We start from the raw sequence: 18,824 nt of genomic DNA on the forward strand, positions 1-18,824 counted from the left end.
GAAATAAAAAATAAGGAAAATTAAGTTCAGGATCCATGCTATTTTACAGCATTATTACACCATGGCATGCACTAGAACACCTGTAATTTTGACTATAAACATGGAATATACTGCTGGGTGTATGTCTGGTAGTTGAAACTCAGTTTCTTTTTCAGTGAGCCATGCAATGTTTTAGCGAAACTGTTACTGTAAAAAAAACTTTTCAAAAGAAAAATAAGACAAAAGCAGATAAGTTGATCATATTTTTAAACCCATTATGATCAGTTTTCAAAATCTGAAATTAAACAAGTCAAGACAGAAATTGAAATATTTGATTTAATGACTGCACAATTTTAATACATAAAAATAGATACTTAGTAATGAACAAGTTTATACAAACCAGATTTCCTTTGTACGGTACAAAACAATGATGGAGATAAAAAAAGATTTGCTGGATTACAGGGCAAGACAAAAGAACAACAAAACATCATTGAGGAAAAGTTCTAAAATGATCAGAGGCTTATTTCATAAATACAGTGCAATGCTTTCATTTAACAAATACAAAATTTACTATTTAATTTATCAACATCAGGAAATATATAAAATGTCATTGAATGACAATCTTATTTAAAAACTGATGCAAATACAATAGCCTTTTTAGAATTCTGAGGTAATATTACACAGTAAATCAAAAAAGCTTCAATAAATAAACCTAAACCCAAGGCAAAGTGCAATTCAGTGAAAATAAGAAGATAAAGCTTTTATTTTAACAATAATAGATAAATAGTTATTAAAATTGGGCTTAAGCCATAAAAAAATATTTTGGCTAATTTGCCATGTTTTCATTCAGATAAACTGTGTAGCTACTTATTCCTAAGACAACCTTCCACAAATCCAATTTTAGAAAAGGGAACTGGGGGAGGTGTTTGTTTCCTGATTTCTTACCTACATCCACATTCAGCTGCTAGAAATCTGACATTGCTTGAAGCTATCTTGTTCATTCAGTGCAATGGTGAAAGTTTAATTAATTTCTTAACATCTGAAATCCTGTAAATTAAGATTTATTTTAAAATCTCCATTTGGGAGAAACAATGTAAAATGCACAGGTTCGAAATGCTGCTTTTAACACTCTCTGTGCTAACCTAGTTTTGTTCCAGGCCAAAATAAATGGAAATTTTATTACTGGTTTCAAGGAGAGCACAATGAATACAGTGCCAAATATTTTAAAATATCCTACCATTTATCTCTGCTTTACTAAAACAGTAAAATCACCAGTACCTTCTCTAGGAAATAGAATAAAATAAAATTTACACTTAGCTACTGAAGAAAATCCACAACAGCTTTGAAATTATGGATTAGGCAGATTAATTTGTTCATCATGTGTAAATCTGTTGGTTGTATGTAAATAATACAGACAGGGAAAACAAGAATAATATAATATTTTACTTGTATTGCAAATAAGTAATTGAGTACAGACACTACAAGATATGTAAGCATCCATGCCCCAGCAGAAGTCAATGGGGAAAGCTGACAGATGCCAAAGTGTCTTGAACAATCTGGGCCTCATTCAGCTGAAAGAAAAATCTATAGAACACACAGTAGCTATTCATTTAAAAAAAAAATACTATACTGCATGCTGATAAATTCTTTCCATACAATGCATAAAACCCAGACTTCTAATTACATCTGCATTTTAGAACAAATTTCTTTTCCAGCTCCTAATTTACTAACTCAGGGCAGGCATACCAAGAATTCTTTTCATGTAGTTTGTGCAGTGAAAACCACAAAACATTGTCTTTAAATGCTGGCCTTCAAGTTAACCAAACTTTCAACTTTCTTCTGAAATGTTACTGTATTCACTTTTGTCACAGCTTACTTAAGACTTTCAACAAAGTTGCTGGAAAAAAAGATAGCATGATACACTATATCAGTTCTCCATGTGTTGTGGACTTAATTCTTTTCCTGAAATATTTCACCATACGTGGAATTTATTTTCAATATCTAGTTGTGTTTACTATAACGCTACAGTAGATCTGGTTAGTTTGCTGTCAAAGAATGAACATACAAGTTGCTTAATACCTGTAGTTTGAACTTGAATCCCCTCAAGCTGAAAAAAGTACCTTTTAGCGCTCTTGTACAGTCAAGTGTAAAAGCTGAATATAGAACACCTAAAACCTGTTATTCATAAAAAATAATTTTTTAGCAGTAAATGGCACTATCAAAACCCTATTTGTTCACAGGCAGTTATTTACATGCTTCTTAGACAGCCTGTTTCATTGAGAATGAAAACCAGAATATTAAAACTGCATACATTTTATAAAGACTAAAATTCCTATTTGCCTTTGTGAAAATATGGCTACATGCTGTATGTTATATTTTTTTCTATTATTCAGGTTAATTGAAAACATTCTACCACTGGGATCAGCTAATAAAGAAATATTCTGTATATTATCTCCCAGTGGGATACCTGCGATGTAAAGGAATTATGATTAATGATAAAGTGCTATTAAGAAAAAACAGAAACAAACTAGAACTTAGAAATTAGTTGGGTTGTGTTTATCAAATAGACTAGCTTTTTGTATGAAGAAAGCTACTTTCTGTGACAAAGCAAGCAGTAAACATATTGCCATTCAGGAAAAAAACATATAATTCATATTTAATTAAAAAAAATATTTAAGTTGGCTAAGACTGGCACAGTATCAACAGACATAACAAAAAGCTTAAAGGCACAATTAGAAGAGAGTGAATGCTACATAAAAATGCTGTTCTTGAAGTATTTCATTTTATTCTAGACCAAAACCCTCTGCATTTGAAATTCCAATGATCAACTTTTGCTTCAGTTCCTTCTTGTTCTTGTAAGGAGGGAGACAAAGCTGGTTGAAGCAGGTATGGGCCACAGGTAACCTGAAATAATTTAAAAAAACGCCAACAAAACACATTTAATAATACAATGGAAGCAGAGCACTGCCAACTGCCTACACATTTTCAGTTAAACATTACTTAAATAAGAAAACCTGTAAAAGGAACATTTATCCTAATTATGTTGTTGGTTTAAGTTCTGTTGAACACATAACACCACTGTTGGTCACATGCACCTCAGGCGAATTTGTTTGCCTGCAACTCCCTCCCTGCCTTTCTTTTTTTGTTAAGTTGGAAACATCTCCTTCCAGGTTTTGTAAACTCCAGGTACCACATGACTTCAAAACCAGTTTTCCTCTAAATACAAAATGTGGATATAATCAGAATCCACAACATGAAGAAGGAAGGTGGGTCCTGCAGTAGGTAGAGGCATCTAGATGAACCACAGTTACTGTAAGGATACAGAACTCAGTAAAAATACATCCTTACAGACATATGCCTCAGTGCAGAGCACTGAGGAGCTGACCAAAGCCCTGGAAAAACAACAGTTCACAAGTTTGGTCTTAGCCATACCCACACTTTCAGTTGCAAGTTTCTTCTGAGAGCTGAGTTTAAGTATATATTGCAGGTACCTCTTTGGATTGCCTGACTGAAACAGTGGAAACTCTGCTCCTTAATAGAACGGAGTAGTTTGATGAGAACTGTTCTTCAGTAGCGGAAGCCCTTGTTTTGCCACCAGTATGAGATACTACTAACATCCTGCCTCACTGCCACAGGCAATAAGAAGCTACAGGATCTTCTTGCCCTTTATGTTCTCAAGTGACACGCAGGACAGCGCTGAGGATACAGACTTGTCCTGCAACTGATTACTTTGCGGGGAGAGAGGAGAAAGACAATGAGCTGAAGCTCAACCTGACATTTGGAATTAACCCAACACACTGAAAAATTTCTAAAACTTGGACACTTCAAAGTTAAATTTTAGTATGTGACTCAAAAGCTCCCTAGTTCTGTTTTCACTGAAGCCCTTAGTCTTTTGAATGGCAGCAGCTTGGCGTTTGGTCATTAGCAAACATTCTTGAAAAGGGGGTGGAATCCCCCCAGATCTGGAAACTCAAGCTACTTCTCCCTTCCCCACCCTTTAAACATGTAAAGATCCGCTAATCAGACTGGAGTCATGTGCTTCAGAATTTGGAAAGTTGGGAAACAAGATATTAATTTGGCAATTTTCACTGCTGTTATATTTTTTGATCCTATTGTGTGGGCAATGCAATGCCAGCATGTCTACATTCATCTATGCACAGGCAGTCTGACTGCAACAATTATCTTGCAAAACACAGACCTACATAATTTTAAAATGCACACTATTTAAAAATACATTTTCCACTTTTAAGAAAATGAACAATTTACAGGAGAATGAACTTAAACAGAGATTCAATGTTGACTGATTTTTCTTCATTTTTCATCAGATCCTAATGTTCCTTTGACATGTTACAGGAACCAGTTATTAGCTCATTGAATAAAGCATTAGAAATACCACAGGAATGAGATAAACCAAATTAAAAAAAACCAAACAAATTAATTTTGTTTACGCATTTAATTCAGCTCTCCACAGAAAACCCAACAAAATTTTGACTTTAAAAATATAGTTCCATTTAGGCATTTTGATTACCCTAAATGTCTGAGAATCTAGGTCAAGCCAGTAATTACTGCTTAGCAGCAATTACTGCTTAGCAGTAAGCTTTTCTATACAGCTTTCCAAATTATTTAAACTGACTTTCTCCAATCTTGAGAAGGAAAATACTAGCTGGAAGGTATGTGGAATTTCTCAAGTCAATTCAATACAAAATAAAACACCACCAGAAACATAAGAACTTGGTGTGAACAATTTAACCTTCACAATGAAATTACAAGGCTGCTTCGTTCCTATTTCTTCTCAGCAACCTCTGTATCAACCATACACTTACTCACCAGTGACTGTAAAGGAATGCTACATCTTCTCAGCCATACATGTTAAAATTCTTATTTAGACCATCAAGAAAGAACATAAGCATTTTCTGCAACTGCAGGGGCTGCTATACATGACAGACTCAACGAATTCAGAAAAAATCATGGTGATTCACGGTATATTTTCATTAGCTCAGCTGTCATGTTAGGAACAATTAAACAAATAATTTATTTGAATTGAAAACATGTAAGAAATCTCTATAAAGAATTCCTGGCCTCAAATGTAAACACTTACTGGAGAATCAATTTTGTATTAGATGCTCACATGCAAAATTTATGCAATCAATTAATGGGTATAATCACATTTTGAAGACAAACTAAAGGAGTCCATGCAGTTTCTTATACATTATCTTCTTCTTTAAAAAGATATGCAAGAGTGATAAGGGCTTTCATGAAATAATTTAACAAAAATTTTTAATAATCTAGAAAACTACTTAACATAACAAAAAAATTTAAAACCCCAGAAAACTACTTACCAATTAGTGGATGTTTCACTCTTTGAAATCTTGAAATTCAAATCAGCCATTCCTCCCACAGGTACTCTATCACTTCCTGTGGCAAAATGTAGCAGCTTCTTTTGAAGGTCAAGAGAAAATCCAAGTACTACATCCCAAAAGTATCTACGTTCCGGGCAGAGGGAGAAGAAAATGGTGTAAGATACAATATCACAACAAAACAGTACAAGGATAATAATACAACTGCAAGTACTGCATAATGAACATTACTTACTGAGAATTTAATTAATGTAATATATAGGACATCAGTAGTATTCTAATTTGCAAGGTTAAATAAATTCCTAAGGACTTGACAACTACAATGTTTTATGAATTTTGGAATGATGTCTTGTCAAATGATGCCCAAACCCACTTTTCTATAAAAATATAAATGCCTTCTACTCCCTAATATAAATGTCCTTAGTATCAAATAGAATTGGAAGAGAAAAAGCATGTTTAGAAGATTGGATAATAAAAATAAAGACTCAGATTTCACTACGCAGGATTTCAGGCTACTCTTTTTAAGCTATCTCCATTTCAATCTGATCATAACCTTCTAAAGGTATTCAGCAACAGGATCTAACTCTTCCTACTTAGATAATTTAATAGTGCCTTTGTCTTATTTGGAAATACATTTTTAAAACTTCAATCATTCTCAGATTATCCTTAAAGAGATTAATCCCAACAGTCTACCATTCTATGATGTTTTTAAACTCGGTAATTAGAATGAAAAAAATTAAGCCTACCGTATAGTGAGATCAGTTTTTTGGTAGCCCTCATATTGGGTACTTCGCTGTAAAGCGGACATATCCAGTTCAGGACTGCCACAGACAAGAATTTCAACCTCTTCTGGACGAAGTAGCTGCCAGAAATTAAGGATAAAATATTTAATTTTTTTAAAAGATGAGAAATGATGCTACTAGATTCAAATTAAATGTTTCTTTTGGCATTATAGAAAAACTAACAGTATCATTCAATATGAATCTATAACCTAGATACATACTGTTTTATAGAAAAATGAATTCCTCATACTTTGAAGAATCTCTTACTACTATATATAGTAAAAAGCAAATCACTGGATAACATTGTATTTTAGTGTATTTCTTTCATTCCTCACTTCTTTTTCATTCTTGCATTTATTACATTGACTTGCTTGTCATCTGATTAGATTACAAATGGGACAGGAAGAAAATTAAGTTTGTATGTATGGAATTCGGAGGGAGGGTTTTGATCTCAATTTTGGTTACAACTTCCATTTCATTTACACTGAAAAGTCCCAATGGAGGTTGATGAGTAGCAGTGGCTGACAGAACTTGACTCTTAGTTGTACACACTGCTGTGCAAAGCAAATACATATAACAATAAACCGTTTTAACAACTGCTAAACTTACACCTGCAGAACCTACTTATTCATTTACTACAACATCATTAAATCGCATGAAAGTATGTCACAGCATTTCAATGGATTTTTAATCTCCTTCCAGAACCTTCCTTGCAGTTAGTCACATCTCACTTTGCTGCAAGTCTGTCATACTTGGCTAATTTCACAGGAATGATGAAAATCTCATGCAAGTTATAATTGCCTCTTCTTTCTCTTCTTACTGCACATGGGATGATGTAAATTACAAAAGGCATTCCAACAGCCAAACAGGACTGAATATGGAAGAATGTTTAATCTCAACCTCATTGAGTGTTCTTCCCACAAAAAGTAATAGGTGTTTTCAGAGGAGTCATTCAAGAGCATACAGACATAGTTGCTCTGCTGCTCATGACTGTAGGGAATACAGAGGATCCTTGCAAACATTCACACAAGAGCCTGAGAAGTGTCTGTGAATGCATACTGATAAACCTAACTTGTGGAGCTTTATTTATCTGTTTTCAATGGAACGCTACAGAGCACAGCTGATTACCTGCTTAATTTCTTCTGCTTATGTTGGATTAATCAACTACATTGATTAATCAAGATTCTTCACAAATCCTAAAATCATCCAGAGTAATTTGTTTAATTTAGATAAGTCATTGTCACATATTTGAAACAGAAGAGTTATGTTTCATTTTATTCTTACCAGTAATGCATATGAAGCACAGACACTATGAAATCCATAATAGAAAGCTGCAAATTGTTTGTAAATTGATTTGTTGAGAAGAAAATCAACATAGAGCTGCACATATTCTAAAAAAGAAAAACATTTTATTTTGTTACATCATAATAATTTCAAATAATCATTTGTTGTGCTCTCTCAAATTGTACTGAACTAAGGAAAATGAATGCATTTCGTTCTAGATGCTATTAAATTGGTGGGCATAACAGAAAGGAATACAGTAATTTAATTTGCACATTTTGTTAAAGAAAACCTAGGTTTATAAGAAGGAAAAAAAGGGGCAAACTTAAATCTACCAAATATGTGTAGTTAATACGTATTGAAGTACCTTTCCTATTCTGATTTGTGACTGGAATTTTATCTCCATTTGGCTTTAAGTTGTAAGATTTTATAACACCAAATTCTTCCTGAAAAACCTGGAGAAAAAGAGGAGTCAAGGTCAATACTGAAAAATACATTCATATACTCACAAATTACAAAGCTTGTATTTATTACTTCATGTATTTCCCCTGTCTCTCTCTTTAGCACATCCTGTAATCCTGAGGGTTGTGGGGTTTTTAAAAGTTAAATACCACAATTTTCAACAAATTGCTCAAGAAATTGGTATTCAAAGTAGAAAAACTAACCCTTTTACAAAGTGGTACATCAAACTGACCTGCAGGCTCTGGAGCCACAGAGTTTTTCATAGAAAAGAATTGTATTTGATGCTCCTAAATTGTTAAGAAGGTTTTGTTTCACTGTAGCTCACCTAGGAACTCTAAAGTACCTGCTTTACAAAAATTCTCATATGGTCTGACAATAATGTAATTCAAAGCTGAGGAAAAGAAGGTCAATACTAGTCCAATACACATCCATAAACCAGCATGAAATTTTACCAACTAGTATGTGTTCTAAAACAATGAATAAATGAAAAAGGCTTTCTTCGCTAAAGTAGCAGTTAGACATACAGGTCAGGCAAAACTACCGTAACTTGAACAAGCTATTGTTCAAGTGCGATTTGCTGGACAAAGTGTATAAAATAACCAGAGTAAGCTTTGACTAGCATCTGGGTTAGACAGAAAAGGGACTGTTCTGCAGCCAGATGAATTCCACAAACCAGGTCACCAATTGCAAGGTGATGGTTGTCAGAGCAAGCAAAGAGCTGGAAATGCACCGGTGGATGGCCATGCGACCCTGGCAGCCAGCATTCAGATCCGTCTACACTGCCAGAGGACAACGGCTTAAAGCCCTGTAATGGAGCCAGTCTTTGTAAGCCCTGATGCCCCAGGACTAGACTGGTCTTGAAGCAAGCTTTAATGCCCACGCAGTTATATTCCAAACAATCAGCAATCACACAGTAGTAGGCCACTCCGTTGCAGAAACATTGGTAAAAATTACTGAACGAGTTTGAGAATCACTTATAGTTGTGTATTTAATGACCTGAAAGGTTGAGTAAAAATCCTCTTCGACATTGCCTTCATAGGATAGAAGTTCACTTAGTCCATGAGCCAGTTCCTATAAAATGAGTAAAAACTCTTTAGAAAATCTACAAAACTAAGTGATGTACTTTGCAAGGACATGCCAGAATCATTACTTTATATAGAAAGTATCTTGGAAAAAGCTGTATGTTCAGAATGAGTGCACAAAGAAAAACTCACTGCTTAATTAATATGTGTGTATATATATATTTATTTATTTTTATTTCAGTATAAATGGTTACATTTTTCTTTCTACTACGGAAAATGTGTCTAGAATGCTCATATTGGATTTTGGTATTCTAACTTCAAAGAGATCAACAATAATTCTGCCATGCTAGAAAACATGGACAATTTCTGTTTTCAACAGGAGACTTTATCAACCTGTGCTGAAAAAAAGGCTGTTTTGAAACAGTTTATAATTCAAGCATTAAATACAAATAAAACAGGTTTTAAATCAGTAATTTAGCCTTTTAAAAAAACATAATACTTACGGGCATAATCTGAAACAGGTCACCTAATGTGACATCACAGATGCCTACAAGTGTGTTGTGATCACAGGGAACAATGGGAGGACTCAATAATTTCTTGTAACAGCAAGGTGGGAAACGAATATCCAATGTGATGCTATTATATACAGCAAGTCCCATAAGCTATACGTGTCAAATGTTAAGGGCAAACCCCACACATCCTTATTATAGATAGTATTTTAAGTAACTTGGAAAAAATATTTTAAGACTTTACTCAGCATACTCCAATACATGCTAAACAAACAGAAGCAATGGAAATTATTTAAGTTTTTTTTGACTGATAATTTTAAATGCAGTTTTTTAAAAGTAGTAGTTAAAATGGTCATATGATGCACATTGACAGAACACTTGAGAATCTTCACCATAATATTCTACACAAGCATTCCTAGGATCAATTGTTCCAAAGTATTGTTATGAAAAAAGTTTTTAAAGAGAATTGTAGATATATATTTTTAATCCAAAAATTCTAGAGAGACTTCAATATAGCAATTTTTCTTTAAAATAAATCTAGAAGCATAAAGACAACCTGTACTGGCACTACAGCTCATCAGCTAGCATATTTAAGTGTATCTCGTGAAAGAAATTTGAAATGATACCAAAAATCAGAAGAATCCAGTTCACAATTCAGCTTCTCACTAGAATAGAATAGTTCAGTTGGAAGAGACCTACAACAATCATCTGGTCCAACTGCAATCAGTAATATGGGGACATCATCATCTCATCTTAGTGGAGTTATAAGCATATATTATCATAAACCATTTTTCTGAGGACTTCATAAATGAGCACAACAGAAAACCTAGGAAATAAACTTATGCTCAAAATAGCATGTGGCTTCCATTCAGTTAAAAAAAAAAACCCAACACCCCACTGATCAATGGGGACTTAAACAAAATATTAATGCATACGGGCTCATTTATGTTTACTGAATGAAACTCAGAGGTGTAAGGGTGTACGTAGATAAAAATTTACAACTTAATTACAACTTATACACAAAAAGTTGCACATTTAATATTAATTCTAGTATTTTCTGACTGTAAAATGCACCACATACCCACATACCACCATTTTCTTCCTATTTTTAGTTCACTTGCTTGAATGACATCCTTTTTATACACTTAAAATGGAACACACTTGTATATACAACATCTGAATGAGCTTTAATCAATGCTTTATTTCATGCCCGTACCAACTCATTGAATGGCTGCTTGTTTAGCACCGTCTAGTGGACATAAAAGGATACAGCTCCAACCAATCGGAATTCAGAATAGTTATCGCACTTAAAGCTGCTGAACCAATGGCAGTGTGAGTCCTTGTGGTAGGCGAACATGCCTGCAGGACAGGAACAGTGGCCTTTACAAAGCCTGAGCTTCAATAAGAAGTCATACAAAACCTCACCTTCTCACATACGCACCCTTAAAAGTGCTGCTAGGAGTGCCTGTATCTCCATGGTTGTTCTCAGCCCCGTCTTCCCACCCACAGCAGGAGCCTGCACATGCTTGGGCAAGGACCACCAAGGGCAGTGCCAAGCTCAAAGCAGGCCCAAGTTCACCAGCGCTCTTGGGTGCTGGTGCAATGTGCTCTTCAATGCCTCCAGTCGTGGATATTCTGCACTGTCTCAGTGCAATCTGTTTCTTCACCGTACTTCATCATCTGTACAGCCAGAAACATGAACTGTCTAACAAAAAGTTTTCCTGCTGCAATGTAAACCCATTTCTTCCTCCCTTCCTGGGTCAACAGCAGATGACAATCTTTAACAATGCTGGCACGAATCCCATGACACAAATACCATAAGCTTCACCTTCTCTGAATAGAAAACTGTAAAAGGTTTATCTTACATACACACACTAGCAGCAAAGGGGTATGTTCCATATTTTCAGTCAAAAAATTCTATCAGTGAAGTTAAAAAAAAAATCCCCAAACCACAAATACTCTAAAAAAGTCACTCACTGGTCTAAATGACGTCTAGATCCTACTGATACCACGACTATAGACTAGTTTGACTGCTATTTGCATCAGGTATGGATCATTCTGTTTTAAAGAGTGATAGAAAGTAAAAACCTATGTAATGAAATCACATAACAGCTTTAAGATGCCTAGGAAGTATTGGTCAGAGAAGCAAGACACACTCTAGTTAAGTGTGCACTAACACTGAAATTAACTTCAGCAATGCAGAAGTAAATTGGATAAAACATGATGACTGGTTTCAATTTGTTGGGATTGAATGGGCCAACAATTATTGTTTCCACAGTCAGTGTACAAACCAAAGCACTAAATAGGTCTAAGGACATCTTGTACATGGTAGCTCACAGTATCTGTGTTTGAAGATGAAACTGGGGAAAAATAATATTTAAATGAAAAATCAGTCTCCTTTGGATTAAAAAAAGAATAAAAATTCAACTGATGTGTCAGGGACATCTAGTTCTTATGAAAATGCATAGGTAAAACTCTGCCTTCATATTCCCCCCCCCCGCCCCCTCCTGAACAATCTAACTTTATCTTTTGAACTTTAGCTCAAAAAGGTGCTCATCACAAAAGGTTTAGACAGTGCCTTTACCAGAAGCAACAGAACAGTTGCATCTAAGGCAGAGCAAGGTTCACATACTGAAAGATAGCAGTGATGCTGAAACAAAATAGGTCTCTGTCCTGGTTTCAGGTGGGATGGAGTTAATTTTCTTTCTAGTAGCTGGTATAGTGTTATGTCTTGGATTCAGTATGAGAAGAATGTTGATAACACACTGATGTTTTCAGTTGTTGCTAAGTAGTCTTTAGACTAAGTCAAGGATTGTTCAGCTTCTCCTGCCCAGCCAGCAAGAAGGCTGGAGGGGCACAAGAAGTTGGGAGGGGACACAGCCAGGGCGGCTGACCCAAACTGGCCAAAGGGGTATTCCATACCATGTGATGTCATGCCCAGTATATAAGCTGGCTGGAGTTGGCCTGGGGGGATCTCTGCTTGGGAACTAACTGGGCATTGGTCAGCAAGTGGTGAGAAATTGCATTGTGCATCACTTGTTTTGTATATTCCAATCCTTTTATTATTATTATTGTCATTTTATTATTGTTATTATCATCATTATTAATTTCTTCCTTTCTGTTCTGTTAAACTGTTCTTATCTCAGCCCATGAGTTTTACCTTTTCTCTTCTGATTCTCTCCCCCATCCCACTGGGGGGTGGGGAAAAATGACTGAGTGGCTGTAGGGTGCTTAGTTGCTGGCTGGGGTTAAACCACGACAGTCTCAAATCCCATTTATTAATTGTCCACACTGAGATGAAGAAAGCATCGTAACACACATAGAAGGGCAGACAACTGAGTTAACTGGGAGTTCTTTAATTTCAGGGGTTAAATCTGCAGGATCAGCTAACCTGGAAAGGGTAACAACAGTGATGCTTTCCTGTTTTTCCTTCCAAGCTTCTGATATATATTATTTGCAACTTAAACATTAAAGACAGCAGAGTATACAGTCCCTTTCCAAGGGACAAGAACATTTCTGAACTCCTCCCACACTTTGCTGACAGTCGTATCAATGAAAGAATTTACACTTTAAAGCGAGGAAGCCTGCCAGAGCTGGTGAAAAAAAAAATTACTCTTGAATGTTTCCAAACTCATCAGTTACCAAGCTCTGCTGACAACACATTTTTACTAACAGAACTGTCAAACTTACAGAACACTTTCTCCAGAATACTTTGTTTCCTATTAAGGTTGTTATCACCAAAAGTCATGTCTCCACACAGACCCCTTTTTACTAGAAAAAGGGCTGTAGGCAAATAATGATCTCAGCAGATTAGAGGACATATTTATGACTTAAAACTCTTGACCTTTAGAAGGAGTCCTATAAACAACAGAGGACCATGCATTTAAGTGACATGAACACTTCCAGGCAAAGACAGACAAGCTCTTGCATTCTACCAATAACTATCAGGTGTTATGCTGAAGTCCCCGGAAATCAATGCTTCTAATTTAAAAGCCAGCCTGGGAACACTTTAACCCATTATAACATCAGTAATGTATCCACACACAGCTGAAGAAAGCTGACTTATTTGAGAAACATTAGAGTGGTGGAAAAACCCCACCCAGATCCATCTACAGCAAAAAAAGCTTGAACTGCTTGTTTATGAATGCTCATTCAGGTCTTCCAGTCTCCTGTTTACTCAAAAAAATCTTCCCTTTTTTACCTCTTGGGCCTGCAAATATCATTATGGGCTCACGGGTCCTGGTAACAGCAGAGGCAGGCTATTTCATTCAGTCTCACATCTGCTACTGTCTCTGCACCTCACTGAAAGACCTTTCTCTCCTGAGAGCATCTCAGACCACTTTAAGAATACTGGCCACACAGATACCCCAAACAGAATATATGATGACAAAGATTAAAGTAAGAACTAACCTCTACCTATACTAATCACAGAAACAGTGCTAGAACTTGCAGACACTATCAGTGTCTGTCAGTGCATCAATGAAACTATCAGTGCAAATGGAAACCACTGATATGCAGGAGGCCAGAGTCAGCAGTTTGCCAGAACTGAGCACAGTAACAGCATCCAACTGTAGCTACTTACGAAAACCAGGAAAACTCCCTAAACTAGCAATATGAAGACAGCTGAGGGCAGTGTAAAAACAGAAAATACAGCATGAGAAGAAAGAGGCAAGGATGGCAGGTGACAAATATATTTGGCCTTATCTCCACTTGAATATTTGCTAGACCATCTACTTCAGAGGCTGCTATGTTCCTATTTTGGAGCAGGAATATCATATTCCAATTGCAACCAAACAACATAAAGCTACATGGAAGAAACTTGTACTTAAATCCAAACACATGGATTCACACATGTACATGTGTGAATTCTAGAATATTTCCAAGAGCAGACAAGTGTCAGTGTTTCAATGGCTTGCATAGCTTTTGCTTATTCTTCTTAGCTTGTTAGTAGGTCTAGCAATTCACTAACACTCATAGAAAACTCTTATGAGTTTTCTACTCATAAGAGAAATAGGAACAACCTTTTCAAAGGCCCTATTCCATTTGAATTATAACAGATATAAATTATCCTTGTCCTACTCCATAAAAGAGTTGATGGACTTCTCCCATCTGCTGAGAGGTAAATCAAGATCCTGTCTCTGGATAGAGATGGAAACACTGTAACAACACAGATATATCAGAGGAAGAACTTCTAGGAAAATCTACTGCTAGTCTTGAATCCCTCTGCTTCGTATCCAATATGCTCACTAGCCTAGGTATACTAACAAACCATAAACATTGAGCCTCCAGTTTCCGAAACAAGTTTTAGCATGACTAAAGCCTTAATAAGCTGAATCCTGATTTTAATTCTAAACCTTTCCATTTCTCAGAGATTTGTTGACCCTCTAATTTTGCCATACTACTGAAGTAAAATCTCAGTTTTTCAGCAATGCTTGAACCTCCTTGTCAAGAGCCAGTATCTTCAAAGCTATTCAAGTACTTCCCACTCTCTTCCACCTTCCTCTATGCCAAAACTTCTTCTCATCTATATACAATTCTAACTTGCCTGCTTTTGTTTTTACTTCAGTTAGTAACTGGTCTGCCTAATACTAGCTTAATGAAGAATTCTTATCCATCACTGTTTTGATAATTTAAAATGAACAAAATTTCATGTTGTACTTAAGAACATTTATGAGGACTCACCATAATCTGGGTGAAAAATCTGGCGAATCAGAAGAAGAAACCATTCTTTTGTCAGGCCACCCATATCAAGACCAGCTTCCCCTACAAATGTGACTTTCAACTTCTTTTTCAGATCTGCCCTCTTCCTTGCTAGCTATTGCAAAACAGGTAGGGAAGAAGAAAAAGGAGATTTAACATACTGTCGCTACCTCTAGCCATAGAGAACATGTCTCTCTGTCTCTACCACTCTTGCTTTGTTTAAACTAGTAATTTGCTTCATCTCCTACTAATAGGTCAAAACTATATTAAAACAATGATTGAATAGCAAAAGCAAAACAATCATGACTACTTGACATCATCAACTACCTTGCATATGGTGCCACTCTCTAGGATTGAAAAGAAGCTAGGTGGTACGCAAACAGACTTTTAATAAGCTACTAGATACAATGAACTGAGACTGTCTGAAATATTTTGGACTTATATAATTTTTACCTACACAGAAGACATTCTGCCAGGAAGAAATGATAGATTAAAAAAAAAAAAGAATTAGACATCCTTTAGAGATATTTAGAAATAAGGAGGTAGCTAAAACTTTCAATATTTGGACACCGTTCTGTTCAGCATAAGATACCTGCCAGCAAGTATCAGCTGTTTTGTAAAACTGTTTTTTTTAGATAACGGTAAGAAGCTCTTTTCATTCCTTTGTCCTAAGAGACAGCTCATCCAGGTATGCAAAAGACCTGCAAAGAATTAGATTACAGCCTTTCACAATCAGCAGTGATCTTTCAGATCAAGTCCCTGTACAATTTTTCTTTAAATCATTAATTACTAGCCAGGTCCAGAGAAAGTGTTTAAACCAGTCAGGAAAATGCACGTGCTAAAATAATTTCTATGTTGTTAGCTGCTCAAGTAAATTCCTGTTGCACAAATTTTATAACTATTATTTGATACAAACTACCTATTAGCTGAAGTGATTTTCCCTTGCAAATTAATTTTTTTAAATTTGAAATACAAATAACACATCTTTCCTCTACCTTCCATTTCCCACACTTTTGAGAATATGGATAATATTATACATTCTTACTCATCCCTGAGATGGGCAGAAGAAAACATCAAAAATAAATAGGAGAATATTTTGGCTATCAGAACTCTTGAAGTTGCTCTTGGTTATTTCAGTGTGGTAAAAAAACCCCTACAATGCCTGAAAGAAAGCAGTATTACCACTCATATTTCTTCTATCTTAGAAGAGAAGGCCGAAATGGACAGGCTTTAATCTAGGAAAAAAAAAGTTTAAACTTGTATTTTCTGAACATGAGTAATCTGAATTTGTTTTGCCTTGTTTTCACTACTTGGACTTATTTTTCAACATCATCAGCCTGTTTTTGGTGTTGAGAAAGAGCAGGGAACGAGATTTCATTAAATGAAGTTAATTAGCAAGGTTCAGTGGATACTGAAGAATTGCCTACTTTAATGGACACATCTCTTTCATTTCTAAAAAAGGAAAAGTTACATTTAATGATGTGATGAATTAGTTAAAATCAAGATAAGAACTTAAGAAAAGAAAGCCTAAAATAATTCTTATAGGACGGAGAAGTTAGTGAAGGAAAAGAATAAAAGTATTCCAAGAATTAGAACAGAACAAACTCATTAGTGATTAGTCACTTACTATTCATGCTCCTATCATGGAACCAAGTTCTACATAACCTGATAATTATGCACTCTATTCTTAAGACAAAAATGGCAGACACAAATACATACCGCGTGGCATGTGAACATGTATGTTTATTATGGGCCTAGCTATGGAGCAGTATGAGGGCAGAAAATAAAGTTCAGAATGTCTAACCCAATCCATTCTGCAGCACTGCTATTGTGACAGTATTTCAGTTCTTTTTATTTAGTATTAGACAGTTATATTCCCAATCTCTTAGCACAGACAGATTTAAATATGACTTACCAAACTGAAATCTAAGTGCAATAGCTATTCTGCAGCAACACACCATTTAATCAGATTTTTTGTTACCTCATCAAGTGAATCACTAACAAGGTGTGTCCTCCTCACTTTCACATTTAGGAACAACATATTCATGTCAGGTTTCTGTCTGCGAGAGACTTTATCCACAAGGCTTTGCTAGTTGAATGAAAAAGAAACATCACACATGCAGTACCTTTATTTAAAAAATGAAGTGCCACACTTGTTAAATGTAAAAAGTCCTTAGTATCTTGCATTAAAGACATTACCCTAATACGATAGCTGCTTCAATATCTTCTAAGAGATGGAGAGCAATTTCTTTTCTACTGCAGATAGCATTTACAGCATATTCGAACTAACTTATCAGTAAGTTCAACAAGAAGGCAGCAATTGTGCAGCAACCTTTTAAACTCCCCAAATAGTTAAAAACATACCCATAAGATTCTGGAGACTGGCTTGTGCTTTACTTAGCTATTCACAAGACACATCCAGCAAGACAGGAATGGATAGCTGGTGGTGCTGTCACATTGAGCACTGAGGAAACCAGTTATCACCTAGCACCTGAAGAAAATTACCACTGGGGGAGGCAGACAATGCCTCTTTCAAAACAGAAGAGGCCACCCAGAAGCAGTACCTCTTCTGTGACTTGTGAGCATACAGTTGCATTTTGGTCTTCCATGACAACATATCTTCACAGAATAAAATAGGAAACAGTCCAAAATTCTCATGGAATTTTTCTTCCTTAATTATCTTGTTAATTTAACATGCTAGCACATTACACAGGTTTCTCAAAAAAGAAAAAAAAAAGTAAAAATTACTGTAACTCTTTTTCCACAACACTAGAATTTATAAGCATCCCAAATCTAAGCACATTAAAATAAAAAATATTGAGAGAATCCAGCATGGACATTTGTAGACTAGTAATAGTAAAATGGCTCAAGTTCTTTTTCAGGGTAGTCTGAAATGCTAGAAGTTGTGATGAAAGGCTGTACGTAATATCAATCTAACAAAAACTTACAAAATACCAATGGATGAGACACAAACATTTACCACTAAATGACTTACCCGTGCAATACTTATCATCTGCTGTTCTGAGTCCCTTTGAATAATAACTTTTTTTGCCGCTATAGAAATAATAAATGGGTATTGACAGAAAGAAAACCTAACAGTAAGAGAAAAGAAGAGAAAATATTTCCTTTTTAGCACCTAGCATATTATTGTCTTTTTAAGAATATAGGAATGAATCTTTGCATTATCATTCAGTAATTACCTTCCCTCCACTGACAGTAATTTGCAAATAGCTGCTGGGTTTTTTGTGTTGTATACATAGATACTCAATTCAGTTATTTGCAAATACTACTAGAAATTGTAATTAGTAATAATACTTACCCTCAATAAAGCTCCTTTTTATTGTTTATCATTATCAACAGACCAAATAAAAACCAGTCATCTTCTGCTTTAAATACTAAATCTTAATGGTTACACTGAATTAAAGAAAATGATAATATCTTTTTATTAAATACAAGAAAAACAGCTCAGTGCAGCATTCTTAGGTACACAGTAGAAATACTTCTGGTTTGGATTATTTGCTGCAGAATTGATTTTCAAAGGAACTGATTTTCCACAGGTCCTTCAGATCTAACCCAGGGTTACAAGTGTGTAGGACTTCTAAAATATCAGATCACAGCCATATTCCACTGCAATAAAATAATACAAATAATTTTGAAAAACTTCAGAAATAATCAAGGTAAGAGATTTTTTTGTTACTGGTTATTTTGCTAAGTTTTTTTTTGATTTAGCTC

General features: G+C 35.3%; 1 protein-coding gene across 11 annotated transcripts in view; it reads right to left on the reverse strand.

Annotated features, from left to right (window-relative positions):
- Nucleotides 1–301: 301 nt before the first annotated feature.
- HECTD2 (HECT domain E3 ubiquitin protein ligase 2) overlaps nucleotides 302–18,824 on the reverse strand; it is a 42,049-nt gene continuing 23,526 nt past the window's right edge. The window contains exons 11-21 of one of the 11 annotated variants that reach the window (XM_030030805.2): nucleotides 18,088–18,184; nucleotides 17,074–17,181; nucleotides 15,075–15,207; nucleotides 10,663–10,751; nucleotides 9,387–9,545; nucleotides 8,858–8,932; nucleotides 7,767–7,854; nucleotides 7,403–7,509; nucleotides 6,083–6,198; nucleotides 5,319–5,462; nucleotides 302–2,883 (exon numbers count right to left, since the gene is read on the reverse strand). In XM_030030805.2, the coding sequence (XP_029886665.1) occupies nucleotides 2,763–2,883; nucleotides 5,319–5,462; nucleotides 6,083–6,198; nucleotides 7,403–7,509; nucleotides 7,767–7,854; nucleotides 8,858–8,932; nucleotides 9,387–9,545; nucleotides 10,663–10,751; nucleotides 15,075–15,207; nucleotides 17,074–17,181; nucleotides 18,088–18,184 (1,237 nt within the window). In that variant the 3' untranslated portion in view covers nucleotides 302–2,762. Of the gene's footprint in view, nucleotides 2,884–5,318; nucleotides 5,463–6,082; nucleotides 6,199–7,402; nucleotides 7,510–7,766; nucleotides 7,855–8,857; nucleotides 8,933–9,386; nucleotides 9,546–10,662; nucleotides 10,752–12,592; nucleotides 14,550–15,074; nucleotides 16,328–17,073; nucleotides 17,182–18,087; nucleotides 18,185–18,511; nucleotides 18,720–18,824 lie in introns of those variants that run through there. The other 10 variants (XR_003925792.2, XR_003925794.2, XR_003925793.2 and 7 more) reach the window with 10 other exon arrangements.

This window comes from Aquila chrysaetos, chromosome 11, assembly GCF_900496995.4.
Source record: "Aquila chrysaetos chrysaetos chromosome 11, bAquChr1.4, whole genome shotgun sequence".
Taxonomy (NCBI): domain Eukaryota; kingdom Metazoa; phylum Chordata; class Aves; order Accipitriformes; family Accipitridae; genus Aquila; species Aquila chrysaetos.